At 52.1% G+C, this 16,245-nt stretch overlaps 1 protein-coding gene across 1 annotated transcript; it reads right to left on the bottom strand.

Annotated features, from left to right (window-relative positions):
* Window positions 1–320: 320 nt before the first annotated feature.
* MONBRDRAFT_26095 (uncharacterized protein) lies at window positions 321–2,159 on the bottom strand (the record flags this gene model as incomplete). Its single annotated transcript, XM_001746468.1, has 1 exon — window positions 321–2,159. The coding sequence occupies one exon, from the start codon at window positions 2,157–2,159 to the stop codon at window positions 321–323; it is 1,839 nt and encodes a 612-aa protein (XP_001746520.1).
* Between the last annotated feature and the right edge of the window lie 14,086 nt (window positions 2,160–16,245).

Below are 16,245 nucleotides of genomic sequence, written 5' to 3'. Positions count from 1 at the left end.
CGGCTCGTCCCATTATTTCACCAAGGCTGGATCTTTGGGGCCACCAGAAGCTTCGACCAGCTCACGCTTGATGCACTCGAGGAACGCCTGGCCATACTATAGCTCTAAAGAGATGTTTGCTCCATGCTTTTGGTTGAATTCAGGCCGCATAGCCTGGTTGTGTTCCAGCTCCAATTTACACACATTCACAAATCAACGACACGCACCAGGCCCCGGGCCCAAAGAACCGAGCAACAAAGGACTCCACACAGTATAAATACAAGTTTGTGAGTCACCAAGGCCGGGCTAGAAGCCAAAGCCCTGGCAGCAGGCTTCACAAATCACGAGGCCTTGCTGAATTGTTGAACGCGCTTGAGATTTTCCTGGGCCAGTAAGGTATCTGGATGCTCGCTGCCAAGAACCTGCAATCGAATTGCCACACATTCCTTCAGGTTGTGTGCCGCCGAGCGCAAATTGCCCTTGATATTGTACAAGATGCCTAGCCAGGCATAGGCGTCAGCGGTGCGCTCATGAAACTTCCCCAAGGCGGGTATGCAGCAATTGAGACAGTGGTGCAGGTGTTCGATGGCTCTGTGATCTTTCTTGAGACGGTGGAGGACCATGGCCATTTGAAAATAGGTGAGTGCGGTATCGCCATGCTCATTGCCGTGCACTTTGAGCGAAATTTCTAAATCACGCTCATATAGCTCGAGCGCCTCTGCCAATTTGCCTTGACGCCGATAAATAGACGCCAACTGGAAGTAACTGGTAGCCAGGCTTGCATCGTTTTCGTCGAGCAATGCTTGTTGCTCCGTCAGACAGGTCCGAGCATGCTCGGCCGCCTGATCAAGCTGGCCCTCGTGTAGATAGGCGCTCGCTAACTTGTCGTGGAGTTGGGCCAGGTTCAAGCGGTCTGGGTTGGCGGCTGTCATGGCTGTGTCTAATGCCTTTTGAAATTGCACAAGTGCTCGCTCTCCTTGGCCTTGTTCCTTCAACACTTCGCCAATGGCGCCGTAGGCCTGGCTTAATGCCACATGGTCAAGGCAGTCAGAAGCCTCCCAGATGGCAGCTTCTTGCGTGAAGGATGCTAGGGCCGAATCTAGCTCACCAAGTGCTTGTTGCACAAGAGCACGCAGGTGATAAGTGGGGGCAAGGTCCACATGCTGTTCTCCCAAATTGCAAAGCTCGATCGCCAAACAGGCCTCGACATGATCCAGCGCCTGCGTGGGCAGGCTCTGCTGATGCAAAGCTTGCGCTAGGTGGAAGTGCAAGGCCGCACGCAGACTCGAACGCTCTGACTCTGGCATGTCTACCAGGTCTGCAGTTTCCATTGCTTCACGCAAGACTTTGCTGGCCCTCACTGGCTCGCCCTGTTCGGCTAATGCGCGCCCCAGGCAGTGCTGCGCCACAACAAACTCGGCACTTGGGGGACTCGGGGATAAGCCATTGATGGCTGTTTGCAACAGATTGACAGCCCGGCTTGCGTCCCCCAGCTGTAAGCACGCGCTTCCCATGCCAGCCTGCGCGACGGCAATATCGTAAGAAGCCTCAATGTTTGCCTGACCTTCAAGAAGGGCCAGGCCCTTTTCATACAAGGCTAAACCTGTGGCAAACATTTTCTCGTGGATACATATTTGAGCCAGGTAGCAATAACATTGGGCTTTCTCTGGTTCATCGTCTCCCAGAAGGTTAATGTACAGCTGGAGACTCTTCTTGTACTGTTTCATGGCTTCGTCTAGCACGTCAAATCGCGTCAACACGTGGGAGACGAGGCCACGAAGCCGAGCCAGGGATCGACTGGGCCCCGCAGCCTCCAAACGCTGAATGGCCGATCGTGCCTGCTTGAGGCACCATGGCTGCATGCGCTCGCGGATCCGACTGTCAAGCTGATCAAACCCGCCCCGCTCCTCTATACACCTAAGTATGTGATCCTGGTCCAGAGACTCTGTGGCCTGAGATGTAGCAGACTGAGGCATCCGAAGAAAGGTCTCGATGACATCTGCCTCTTCGGAGAAGGCGGCAAGGAACAGCTCCACTTGCTTGGGGGGCAGATGCATATCCACCTCCAGCTCACCGTCGAGGGCGCAAAGGATCTCATATAAACACCAAGCGCGTTTAAATGGCACAGGGTCACGCCAGGTGCCTAGGAGCACGACCAGCCGCTGGCACTGCGCAATCATGTCTGGGAAGGTATGCTGCCACCTGGCGAATCACGAGATGCCGTCTGAGGGGATGCGATTCATCGTGAAAGACGCAGCTGAGGCAAGCGTTGAGACCAAGCAACCTACCATTCATCGAACTGAGTTGCGGAGCGATCGTGCTGGTTGTGACAGAGAATATCCCACCAATAATAAGCGCCAAGAGCGTTGTCTTGTTCGTGATCAAGGATGATCGCAAGGTTTGTAGCAAAATTGCTAGACCGGGCATACGATACAAACACGGTCGCTGCCGCCAGATCCTCTTGCTCGCACAAGGCGTGTTGAGCCACATGACGAGTCCAAGCGCACGGGGCGTCCCGTGTTCGAGGACAGATAAAGTCGGCCCACACATCTGCCGTGCTGAGGGAAGTGTAGGCATCGCCAAATGCATCTTGTAGCTCGCGCTCGAGCACGCGCAAATAGCTGGCGCTCACACCCACTGGCACGCCTTCATCCAACCCGAGCGCTGCCATTGCGATGTTAATGGCGGTGCCCCCCTGCTTACCTGGAAGGGGCGTTGTTTGCGCATTGACCGCGCACAGATTTGGATCCTGATCAAGTTCTGATCGCGCACTGATTCGGGTCCTGATCAGGTTCGGATCGCGTCCTAATTGCGCTGCTGTTCGTGACGTTGTGGCGCCAAAATTGGATCTCGCACCATCCACTTGTTTCGATGTAGCTAAAACAGTTGTTGTGATCATTACAAGAAAAAAAGCAAGAACTTGTGTTTGTGCTTTGCTTTTATTTTTCACCTTTTGCTTCTTTCTTCACCTTTTTGACATTCGGCATCGATATCGGCATAGACATTGGTGGGCTGCTCGACGTGCCTTGCCTGCGTAAAATTGCCGATCGTGGTTAAACGCTTGTGCTTGCTACGGGCAATCTCTGGTCGGGGGTCTGTGGCGACGCCCGAACGTTTGGTTGAGAGCATCGCCGCCATTTTTTTTCCGTGTGGCCACTGATCTCGCCTCGCAGTCGTCAGCGTGCACTTGGGCAAGCAAGAACACCTGTCCTCGCAACTGTCACCGGGAACTGTTCCAAAGGTAAGGCGTTTGTCGCATCAGACAGAGAAGAGCAAGGCCCGCTGACCGGCTGCCGTTTCGGAAACTGCTCGACGACTCGAGTCCGAATTTTGGGTTGTAATTTTGGGTTGCCAGACGAATAGGGGGCTCCTCGGGGGGCTCATGAGATTGGTGGTAGCGAGAGAAGCATGGTGAGAGAGAGGAGAAGCAGTTACCGTTCGTTACCATGAGTGACGATGGAGAGCAGCTGTACTGGGCGTCTTGTTCATCAGATCCACAAAAGGCGCTGCAGCTGTTGAGCAGCTGGGACCAACAACGTGTTCAAGATGCTGCCAGATTCAAAAATGAGGTGATACATGAATCTATCACTGCATGTGTTAACGTGATGGTATTATAACAAGGATCATGCTGCATGAATGTATCATCCCGCAGTGGGGCAGTACGCCACTGAACAGGGCCTGCCAATACGGTCGTGTCAAGGTGGTGGAAATGTTGTTGAAACACGGTGTTGATGCTAAAGCCAAGGACAACGTGAGTATAGTACCTTCCGCCTCCTTCTTTACCATTGTATGACGGTACACTGGACCATATATGATGGTGATGCAGCTGAACCTGTACCTTAATGCCGATACATCATGCCACAGAATGGCTGGACACCACTACACTATGCCTGCCGCGACTGTCATGTCGAGCTGGTGGAGATGCTGTTGAAGCACGGTGTTGATGCTAAAGCTGAAAACAACGTCAGTAGTACAATACCTCCCTTCGCCCCTTTACTCCTTACTATGATGGCAGACCTGTACCACATGATGATGACGATGATGGTGCTGTACCTGTACGTCATGCCGCTGATGTATCATTCCACAGGGTGGCTGGACACCACTGCACTTTGCCTGCGCTAAAGGTCATGTTGAGATGGTGGAGATGCTGTTGAAGCGCGGAGTTGATGCTAAAGCCAAGAATAACGTCAGTACAATACGTCTCTTCGCCGCTCTATGATGGTCGACCTGCATCACATGATGATGACGACGATGATCTTGTACCTGTACATCATGCTGCTGATACATCATCCCACAGGGTGGCTGTACACCACTGCACTTTGCCTGCGAAAAGGGTCGTGTCGAGGTCGTGGAGATGCTATTGAAGCACGGTGCTTCTGCTGAAACCAAGAATAACGTTAGTACAGTACCTCCCTTTTCCCTTCTCGCCCCTTTACTCCTTACTATGATGGTAGACCTGTATCACACAATGAATGATGACAATGATGATGCTGTACCTGTACGTCATGCCGCTGATGCATCATGCCACAGAGTGGTTGTACACCACTGCACTTTGCCTGCGAAAAGGGTCATGTTAAGGTGGCGAAGATGCTGTTGAAGCACGGTGCTCTTGCTGAAACCAAGGATAACGTCTGTACAATACCTCCCTTTTCGCCCCTTTACTCATGGTACACCGGTACCACATGATGATGATGATGATGATGATGAAGATGAAGATGATGATGATGCCGTACCTCACGTCATGCTGATGCATCATCCCACAGGTTGGCTTGACTCCACTGCACGAAACCTGCCTGTACGGTCATGTCAAGGCGGCGGAGATGCTGTTGCAGCACGGTACTGATGCCAAAGCCAAGGACAACGTTGGTACAGTACCTCCCTCTTACTCCCTCCCCTTTGGCTGCTGCTCCTGCTCCCGCTGCTTGTCGTCTTTGCCTCCTCCCTCTCTCCTCGACGCCCTGCCCTCCGTCGGACTCAAGCGGCTTTCAGTGGGCTTTTCTTCAGCTTTCCCCCGGCACATTCGATGATCAACCCCGCCTCTCTAAAAAACAAACAAACGCAAACAGGCCTCATGTTTCCGCACATTGATATTCTCACATAGGACGGCCGAACACCGCTTCATGCAGCCTGCGCTGGCTTCTCTGCCAGCCAAAAGGTTATCGACCAACTCTTGCGGCACGGTGCCGACCCAGATGCAAGAGATCTTGTAAGCTTTTCAACACAATGCCGTACTTAAACGCTCCTCTGCTGCGCCTGCGACTCACACCTGACGGCCTGCTGTGTCCAGACGGGTGCACGGCCCTTGGATCTGCTCCTTGGGAAGAGACGCATCGAGCTGGAGGTGGGCCGTTTTTTTATTTTTCGGTACTGATTGCAGAGTCAGGCTTGCTCACCAATGTCTCTGTTTCACTTTATAGGTGATTGCAGAGCTATTGGGCGCAACCCGTACCCCTTGCTCCTACCAAACTTCGAACTCCAATGGTGCGGACCTGATTCCCATGCGATTGTCCGCATCGTCTTGTTCTCATCGGATTTCAACGTGGCGTCAGTCCAAAGCTTGATTCATGCGGAGCAAGTCAGACGCTGGCGGTGTCCTGTTGCTGTTCTCTATGGCGTCGGCTGGCGCGTGGATCCTCAATTGTTCAATATCCTCGACCTACGAACCCTTGGTGGCCGCTTGGCCGCTCTAACGTCCGCCGCTCAAGCTACAGTGACGAATTGAAGGCGTGACCCTTGTGGGTGGCTTGTCGATATTGCTATGCAAACAGAAAGTAAATTTAATGGACAGGGCGGGCTTTGCCAAACGTCTGGAGCAGACTAGTCCAACAACTACCGAAAAAGAGGAGGGAATCGCCCTGTCTCCATTCACTATGACATTGCATGATGGCCATGGTTTGTCAGTCGTGGCGGCTGTGGCGATGTGCGAGCTGGTGACAAAGGTGTTGTGTGGTGGACTTGTTTTGTGGGCCATCGGCCCCGGTTGAGCTAGGGTATTGTGGCAATTGAATGCAGTAGATGCGTGTCTGGTGCTTGCTTTTACACTTCTTTATCCTCTTATTGACAGTGTTCTGAAGGCTCGGAGAGCAATGCCACCGCAAGGCAGCCAAGATACTCAGCACCATGACGAGCACGCTGAGTCGTATTAAACTCGCTCCGGCTCACCCGAGGAGTGTTCAGATCAAGCGCGATAAGAAAAAAAGAACAAGAAGAAGAACAGGAAGCACCAACATCGTGAGCGCGAGGCCCGTTCGCCCACCATCTACTCTGGAATGCCCGACAAGCCAGTGATCGTGATGACCGATCAAGTGGCTCGATTGCTGGTTAAGGCAGCAGCTGCTCACACTCCATAAAATGTTGTTTTCTGCTTGTCTGCTTGTTTGGCTTGTTGTTGTTGTTTTTGCTTGTGTGGAATCACTGTTGTAATTTTCGTTTTGCTCCTCCGTCGTGCTCCTGCGCTGACTATTCCCGTGTGGGGGAGGACTTTGATCGCTTGTGCTTGATTGCGTGTGAATGGTGTGGTGGACCGCTGGTTCTTGGGGCTTGTGGCGACGCTCGAGCGTGTGTGGCCGAGGTGAATCGCGTCGGACGCTGCCTTTTTGTTTTTCCTTTTTTTGGTTTGTGAGCGCACTGTCCCTCTCCCTCGCCTCACAAAACGCTGGTCAACGCCGTGCGCTATGCATGCTTCTCGTCAAGAACAGCGGGTCAAGGTGAGCAGCTTGCGCTTTGATTCAGCTGATCAGGAAGGGAGTGAGCAAGGCTCTGCTGTTGGTTGGCCGGCTGCCGTTTTGGAGGGGGAGGTTTCATTTTTTTTTTTTTGCGCTTGTCCAATGTCAGACTTTTTGTGTGAAGATTGTGTTGGATGACACTGATGCTGGTCTGTACTCAAAGTGCTATAGGAGTTTGATGGCGACCCGTGACCATGAATTTGGACGATGGATACCAGCTGCACAGGGCGTGTGATTCATCGGATCCACAAGCGGCACTGCGGTTGTTGGAAAGCTGGGATCAACAGCGCATTCAAGCCGCTGCCGTCTACAAAGATGAAGAGGTGCGTGCCGTGTTGGTTGAGGTGTCTGTGTCACTGATTCTGGGATCGTGCCATTCAGGTCACGATGTTGGCTTGACGAAAAGCTGCATGTGTGCTACTGTGTGTGCGTGTGGTGGTGCCCACAGCTTGGCTATACGCCACTGCACTATGCCTGCAACAATGGCCATCTGGGAGCGATCGTGGTGGTGTTGGAGCACGGCGCTGATGTTCAAGCTAGGAATATTGTCAGTACCATCCCCCGACTGCTTTCCTCTTGTATGGTGTAGATTGCATCTGTCGTTGGTCTGCATGCGCCTGCTTGTGAAGCAGGTGGTACCAGCGTCATCTCAACATGATGGAGCACGTTGATGCTGTGAACACTTAGGGTGGCTTCGCGCCACTGCACTATGCCTGTGGCAGAGGTCGTGTGGACGTGGTGAACGTGTTGTTGGAGCATGGAGCTGATGCCGACGTGAAAAACATTGTCAGTCCCTTTCGCCTCTTGTTACTCTCCTTTCGAGCCCAACGCTTCCCTCTTCTCGACGTCTAGCTGGTTTATAGATGGAAGATGGAACTCACGATGGTAATGAACCTTGTCGTGTTGCCAACGCATCTGGTGGTGGTGGCTGTGTGAATCGACCTTCAGGGTGGCACGACACCACTGTACTATGCCTGCACCATAGGCCATGTGGGAGTGGTGAAAACGCTCCTGAAGCATGGCGCTGATCCTGAGCCCAAGAACGAGGTCAGTACTCCCTTTTTCCCTGCCACGTCTTGAATCTTGGCTGGCCGCTTCTTTCTCCCTGTTGCTCTGCACGCGGTGCTGGCTCGCCAGCTGGTTTTGAGATTTATTTCATCATCTGTCACGCATGCAACTCGACGTCCGTGGGTGCGGTGGTGAATCAATCTGCAGAATGATGTCACGCCATTACATGGTGCCTGTTCGCTTGGTCATGTGGAGGTGGTGAAAGTGCTATTGGAACATGGTGCTGATGCCAACGCCCAAGACAAGGTCAGCGCCACCGTTTTTTCCCCTTGCTTCTCTTTGTTGATCCTCCTGCTTCCCTCTTGGTCTGGGTCTGGATCGAGGACCACTATTGTTTCCCTGCTTTTTCTCAATGTGATCTTGTGGGTCACGCCGATGCTGTCACCGCACATGTGTCGGCTGTCTTGGTTGTGTTGTGGTGGTGTGGCGGCGTACAGTGTGGCAAGACGCCATTGATCAATGCCTCCTCCAGCGGCCACGTGGAGGTGGCTAGTGTCTTACTGCAGAGCGGCGGTAATGCCGAAGCCAAGGATGAGGTCAGCATCCTTCATTGCCACGCTGCTCTTGTCAATGCCGGTAGTTAACGTCTGAATGTTGTCTGTGTGTCATGTGTATACACCACCTGGTGTGATCTTGATCTCGTTGTGATGCTATTGGGGGGTGTATGCTGATGCTGAAACCACGTGCTTGGTTGTTATGGCGGTGCTTCAATCTACAGCACGGCAGTACGCCTTTGTACGCTGCCTGTTGCAATGGTCATATGGGGGTGGTGGAGGTGTTACTAACGCACGGTGTTGATGCCAATGCCAATGCTGAGGACGGTCATACACCATTGTACGGCGCCTGTGGCAATGGCCATGTGGATGTGGTAGAGATGTTGCTGAAGCACAGCGTTGACGTCGGAAGTGGGGGCAGCAATATGCCATTGTACGCTGCCTGTTGCAATGGTCACGTGGCGGTGGTGGACATGTTGCTGAAACACGGCGTTGATGCCAATGCCAAGGCTAAGGACGACCGTACACCAATGTACGGCGCCTGTTGCCATGGCCGTGCGAGAGTGGTGGAGGCGTTACTGCAGCATGGCGGTGTTGATGCCAGTGCCAAGGATGAGGTCAGCCCCATTCTCCTTGCCGGACTGCTTCGTTTGACGTTGATAGCTTTCATTTTCTGCATGTACCATCATCTGATTTGGGCCTCATAACTCCATGTCTTGGGCATGCTACATTTAACGATGGCGACCAACTTTAGGCTGGCGACACGCCACTGCATTATGCCTGTACCAAGGGTCATGTGGAGGTCGGCGAGGTGTTGCTGACGCGTGGCGTTGACATCCAGGTCAAAAATTGGGTCAGTCGCAAATGGCGTCTCCTACCCTACGTTTGGAACTCGATAGATTTTGTCTTTCTGCTGTTTTTGGTCTGCATGTCGTGCGTATATATATTGGCAGGATCAGGTGCAGCTCATCATGATGTGGTGATGTTAATGATGAACCAACCCGCAGGGTGGCGAAACACCACTGCATCGCGCCTCCTACCATGGCCAGGCAGAGGTTGTGCGGATGCTGCTGCTGCGTGGCGCTGATGCTCAAGCTACAGACGAGGTCGGCTCCATCCTTTTCGCTCTTTTTCTTGGCGTCATATCGATGTCTCCCCTCGCTCCCGTGTATTGGAATCAAACATTATTCATCTTGTCATGATACCGTATGATATGACATTGCTACCGCCCCGTATGACGATGGTGGTGGACGAATCGACAGCGTGGCAATACACCGCTGCATGACGCTTGCATGAGAGGTCATGTGGAGGTTGTGGATATGCTGTTGCGTGGCGCTGAGGCTCAAATTGAGAACATTGTCAGTCCCACGCGCTGTGCTCATGTTGCTCTTTGTTTGATGTCGATAATCGTCTCCCCTTTGGACTTGATGGTGATGCGCATCATGGCCTCATTATGTGCGTGCTTGGTGGCGGTTGAGATTTGGCTTTAAGGATGGCGATACTCCACTGCACCAGGCCTCTTTCAAAGGCCACATCAAGGTGGTCAAGATGTTATTGGAGCATGGCGCCGATCCAGAAGCCAAGAATGAGGTCCGTGCCGTGTTCCTGCTCTGCCCTGCCACCTGTCCGCGATCTCGACTGCTTCCTTTGTTCTCCCTCTTGGGTCACATGCGGTGCTTGCCCACCAACTGGTATGATATGCATCTCTCACTGTGCTGTGGGCATCTGCAACTCTACGTCTCTACTGGTGCGGTGGCACATCAACCTCGCAGAATGGTGACACACCATTACATGGTGCCAGTACTTATGCACATGCGGGGGTGGTTGAAGCGCTGTTGGAACACGGCGCTCATTCAAACGCTCTGGATAAGGTGAATGTTTCGCCTCGTACCCTGCTGCTCTCTTTAGAGGCGACCGCTTTCCTGTCATTCCCGTTTGATCTGCATGCACAACAACTAGCATTGCCAACCCAACCAACTGTACTTTTTATCTCATGTTGGTATTTTGGGCTGCAACCGCGTCTGTTATGGTGCGGTTGGTGTCTGAACTGGGTGGTACATGGGCCGATAGCTTGGCAGAACACCGCTGCATCAGGCCTCATATCGCGGTCACGTAGAGGTGGTAGAGGTTTTGTTGAAGCGCGGCGCTAACGCCGAGGCGAAGGATCAGGTCAGTAGTACCTTCATTTGTCCTCCTACACCTCTTCATGGTGACGCCAATTGCACCACATGCAAGCCGAAAAGAGAAAAGGGGGATGGAAATTGTTGATCTCACAACGATGATGGTGGCGACGCAACCGCGTCCGTGTGGTGATGACCTTGGTGATACATATCATAGGACAACAAGACGCCATTGCAAGCTGCCTGCTATGAAGGTCATGCGAGTGTAGTAGAGTTGTTGCTGAAGCACCACACCGGTGCCAAAGCCAAGAGCAACGTAAGTGCCCACCGTCTCACAGCTTATCCCATTGACAAAGGGTTAATACTTTCTTCCTTTTGAGCTGCATGGGATGTTTTCACCAACATTTATCAAACTTCTTTTTTTATCATGGTTCTTTGGTGTCTCATGACGCTGCAACTCCAACAGCTCGGTCTCCTACTTCTACAGCAAGCCTGTATTCAAGGGCACGCGAGTGTGGCGGAGGAGTTGTTGAAGCGTGGTATTGGTGTTAAAGCCAAAGATGTAAGTATGTTCCCTGCTGCATGTTTTTTATTGACGGCGGCTTGACGTTTCTTCCGTTGAGGTATTTGCACCAATCTCTTTTGCACTTATTCATCACGACTACCTGATGGGGCGGCGGAACTACGTGTGAAATCGCGGCAATGCCGAAACAACCCACAGCTTTGCCATTCGCTACTGAAGAATGCTTGCATGAATGGACATGAAGGGGTGGTGAAGGCGTTGCTGAAGCACGGCCTTGGGGCTAAAGCCAGAAACAAGGTTTGTGCTATTCTGATACGACCACCCACCCACCCCTTGTGTCTGTTTTCGCCCTTCTTGTTTTGCAACTTGTTCCGCTTGTGCTTGCTCTTGAATCACCTGTTATAACTGTCTAAAAGACATGGGGATTCTGCGACCTAATGTGATGTGCTTCATTAACCTACAGCTTGGCGACACACTGCACGAATTCTCCTGTCACGGACATGTTGACGCGCTCGACATATTATTGAAGCACGGTGCAGATCCCAATGTAAAGACCAAGGTAAAGACATGTACATGTGATTCCTTCTGGATGAATTCGTTTTCTCGTTTCACTCTTCTTCGGTGGGGACGGCTTCTTGATTATCGTTGTCTACATGTGAACTTGTCGCTCCGACTTGTTTCATCGTTTCTCAAGCCATACTATCTCATTACGTACTGTGTGGCATGCTTGTGTACCCCTGTGCATGGTTGTGGGTTTGGTTGGTGGTGAATCAACTCACAGTCAGGCCATAAGCCACTCCATGAGGCCTGCAGGCAAGGGGATGTGAGAGTGGTGCAGCTGTTATTAAAGCACGGCGCTAACACGGAAGCCAAGGAGAAGGTCGGTGCCATCAGTTGCGCCTTGTTATCTTTCTCATGTTCACGGGCTTTTGTTGCTTTGTCGGCGTGGAATGCATACGCGCTGACATTCACACGGAACTGTGGGATTTGGCATTGAAAGTCCAAACCAGTGTGCAACTTGACAGCACTCCACCATGCTTCCAGGCAGGGCAATTGGAAGGTGGCAAAGCTGTTGTTGAATCACGGTGCCAATGTTGAAGCTAAAGGCAAGGTCAGAATTAGCTGTTGCGCCTTGAACTCGTGTTGGTTCTGTGCATTGTGGGGCCTGCATCACCACATGCTGGTGATTGGTGGTGGGATACACCTTAGTCTGGCACTAGCCCACTCCAGCATGCCTGCGGTCGTGGGTTTGTGAAGATGGTGAGGCTGCTATTGGAACATGGCGCTGACGTTAACAGCACAGACAAGGTCAGCAATGCCTGGAACGCTGGTTTTTTTTCCTTTGATGACAATCGTTCCTTTTCCCTTTTGGTTTGCATGGCATGACAATGCGTGCTTCATCCACTGGGTATTTGGTATCGAAAAGCTTATCATGCTTCTGTGTATTTTGGGACTTGTACTTCACATGCGTGATGATCACGGGGATCGTGATCAATATACACATAGCACGGCTTTCCAGCACTCCATTATGCCTGCTGCCAGAGCCGTGTGAAAGTCGTGAAGCTGCTCTTGGAACACGGTGCTGATGTTAACGCCGAAGGCAAGGTCAGAGCCACCGGTTGTGCCACTTTTCGATCAGCCACTTTTCCGGTGTCTTGGGTTACATGACAATGAAGATTATTATTGTGATGCATGTACACCAGCTGACATAAGACTTGATCCTGTGGAATATCGTGCTTGTGCAACCGCATTTGTGACGATCGTGGTGGTGGATGACCCCACAGAGCAGCGTGACAGCACTCCACGTCGCCAGCAGCCATACAAACGCAAAGATGGTGCAGACGCTGCTGGAACACGGCGCTGAAACTGAGGTCGGGGACAAGGTCAGCTTGTTGCGCCTCTTTTTGTTTCCTCAAGGGCAATCGCTATTTCCTTCTCGGTCGACACGAGCGGCTCGTGCATAACTGACATTACAACGCGTCTCGGAACTGTGGGATTTGATGCCTGTGTAATCACGTGCTCGCGGTGGCGGTTATGGCGGTGTTTGAACCCGCAGGTTACTGGCAATAGACCGCTCCACATTGCCTGTAGGCGGGGTAAACTGGGCACAACGGAGATGCTGTTGAAACATGGGGCTGATTCTGAAGCGCGGAATAAGGTTCGAAATCATCTCTGTCGCGCCTCGTCGATACCAACCTCCTTTCTCGTTCTCCCTTTCGGGTCAACATGAGGTACTTGAACATCAAACTCTCAGTGAATCTCAACATATTATTATTACTGCGCGGGATGGTGGTCGTGACTTGATCCTCAGGATGGCGAAACGGCACTGCTTTTGGCCTGCTGGAATTGTCATGTGAAGGCTGTGGAAATGCTACTAAAGCACGGCGCTGACATTCACGCAGAAAACAACGTCAGTACCTATCTTCTTCCTTACCCATCTTTCCTTTTTTTTTCCCTCTCTTTCGTTCACAACTTTGTTTTATAATGGGTTCTCTTTACTCCGATGCCTGCTCGTTCCCAATGCCAAGGTTTGCGCTGCACCGCCCGAATTCGTTTCAATGCAACCCTGTGGTTGATTTATTGACGTTGTTTCGCTGATGCTCAGACGACCGCTTTGACTCGGCAATTCATTTCTCGTTTGATGGCAGGGTGCATCAGCTTTTTTCCTGGCCTGGTATCATGGTCACGAGCAGATTGCGTTCACGCTTTTGCGGCACGGCGCGGATGTTGACGAGCCACACATGGTCAGGTTTCCGAGAGATTGGCTTGTGCTCATTTCCCATGTTTGCATTATGTTTCTCGCTGTCTTATCTCATTTGTTGACTTTGCTACCCTGGTCTTGATGAAAATTGTGCTGAATCTTCGTTGCGATTTCGATTGTGTTTTTCGTGTGGTCTCCATTCACACCTTGACATTGTAGATGGGATCGGGTCCTCTTGACAGAGTTCTGAAGTACGGTTACCCGAGTCCACAGGTTAGGAATGCGCCGAGAGCGGTGTCGTGGCCCTCATACTTCTTACGCTTTCTTTGTACACGTTCTGGAATCAGCTGGTTCGTAGAATGCTACGAGCCAGCCGTCGACTTATGTCATGCCAGAGCCCGGTGCCAGAAGGTGAGAAGATCGTGTCCAAACTGCGTGTGTCGTTGTGATACTAATACAACTCTTTGGTGACTCTAGTTCAAGTTTTAATTCTGGCCGAGCAGCAGAGATTTCACCGTGCCGCACGTCGCGCCTCATGTGCAATACTTTTTGGTGTCGGCTGGCGCATGGAGCCGGGGCTCTTTGATATGAGCGCGTTTCATGATCTGAAGTCTATTCTGAGCGAACTTCAAGTCTAAACCTATTGGGTATGTCCAGTAGCTGCTGGAACACACTGAAAGATACCAGTCCTGGCTATCGTGATCAACCACTGCAGGATGATGTTTGATTATCCTGGACGGCGCTCGTCAAGGAAGCCTGTAGAACATTGTGATTGTTCCTGCCACCGAGAGGCAAGTACGATCCTGTAGACCGGAAGTGGCATTTTTTTGACTTTGTACCTTTCCTGTTTCTATTTCCTCTGTTTGCTTTGTGAATTGACCACAAACAGATCATATTCTAAAAAGAAGCACTCCACGTGCCCAAGACACGGCTGTGGTGGCGACAAATGCAGGGCCAATGACGGATGCTGCCGTGCCACGGATCCAGACGAGTGCTGCTTGGATTGAGGAGGCAGATACAACATCCATGTCGGTGCCAGCTTCACCCATGGTCTCTGATGCTGATGACGAGGCGCCTTTACAGCAAGAGGCGCGTGGCCCGGAACAAACAACGTTGGCAGAGGGCGAGAGCACGTCACAGCCAGTCGTGCAGTCGGCAGCACAGCCAAGCCCCACGAAACACGCGCCAACCCCGTCGGCCTCGATCATGTGCGTGCCAGTACCATCGGCCTCGGGTTCAACTCGGCTCCGGCGCGATCGGCTGCAAGCTCAGCCTCGGGTACACTGCGGCGTAAGCGAGTGCCGCTGGTAGCTGAAAGTACATGTACCCCTGGGTCTGGCGATCATGACGACGATGGCAACGGCATCGCTACCAGCCCTGCTCCCTCAACATCCAAGCGAACGGCATCGGATGTCACGTGCACAGCTGCTGCTTCTTCAACAGCGGTTCAAGCAGCAGAGTCGCCTCTTCCCGCAGCAAAACGAGCAGCATCAAGTGGCACGCGCACCGCTACCGTTGCCGCTACTGCTACCACTCGCTCTGAAGCCACGGTATCTGCTGCGGCTACGCCACCGAATCGGCACAACGTCGCGCCAATATTTCGGTCGAAATCGGGGACAAAAAAAAAATATCTGATGAACTACGCGGCGGCTGACAAGTTTATTGGCGTTCTGAAGTTGATGGATGATTATTGCATGCGATGTACTATTCGACAGGCGAAACCCGTCCTGAAGGCCGAGCATCAATGCGTATCTAATCGTGGTTGCAAGCGGTGTCACTTCGAAGGACACGAGACAAGTATATGTTTCGTGGGCCTCAAATATCCCAAATGGACGTGTTGCTACGCTTGTGGAATGCCAAGGAAGATTCGTGGATGTAAAACATGGGATCACCGTTGCAGGCAGTCTCAAGGACTGGATTCGGGCCTGAGCTGTCTCCTCCTTTATTCGGACTGTCATTCGGGGCTGCGCGACCTGGCAAAACGGATGGGCTACAACTTGAGGGAACAGACATTGAAGGATTTAAAAACGCGCGACTTGTTTGTCAAGTGGCTGTACTCGTCCGTTCCTGGTCTACCTCCAGGGGATGGGCATTGGCGTCTTGTGGAATTTGTGTTTGAAAGTGCGAGGATCCTGCTCCGCAGTGCGGCGAAAGCCCAAGTCGGCCCCGACAGTTTTCGCTAAACACACACAGGAAGCCCTTTTGAGAATCAGAACACAGAACCGAATGTCAGAATGTCATCATGATTAGTATCTTCAATAACTGCTGAATATGCCGCGACGTTTTACTTGGAATGGCTATGATCTGCTTCAATTAATTGAAACTTTGCTGCATTAACCTCTTGCCTCTCTTCCTTCCCTTTGCAGTTGACTTCATTTTTTTTTTTTTTCTCACTGTCTGACACGCGCCACGATGAAGCGGGCCATGGGCGGGGCGCGCGCGCGCTCCTGGTGGTGCGTTTTCGTCGTTGTGGCGCGACGGGCAAGTGCTGTCGAGGTGCAAGCGACGTCATGGATGAACGGGTGGCCAAACGACATTGCCGCGTGACCGTCGTGGATGGACCATTCTTGCTGATCTCGTGTTGGGCTGCCATTTGTTGTCAAGACATTTCCTCGATCTGACCCATGAAGAGCCG

Source organism: Monosiga brevicollis, genomic scaffold (genome assembly GCF_000002865.3).
Source record: "Monosiga brevicollis MX1 MONBRscaffold_13 genomic scaffold, whole genome shotgun sequence".
Taxonomy (NCBI): Eukaryota; class Choanoflagellata; order Craspedida; family Salpingoecidae; genus Monosiga; species Monosiga brevicollis.
The sequence above is the reverse complement of the archived record's forward strand: the minus strand, read 5'-3'. Positions and strand labels throughout refer to the sequence as shown.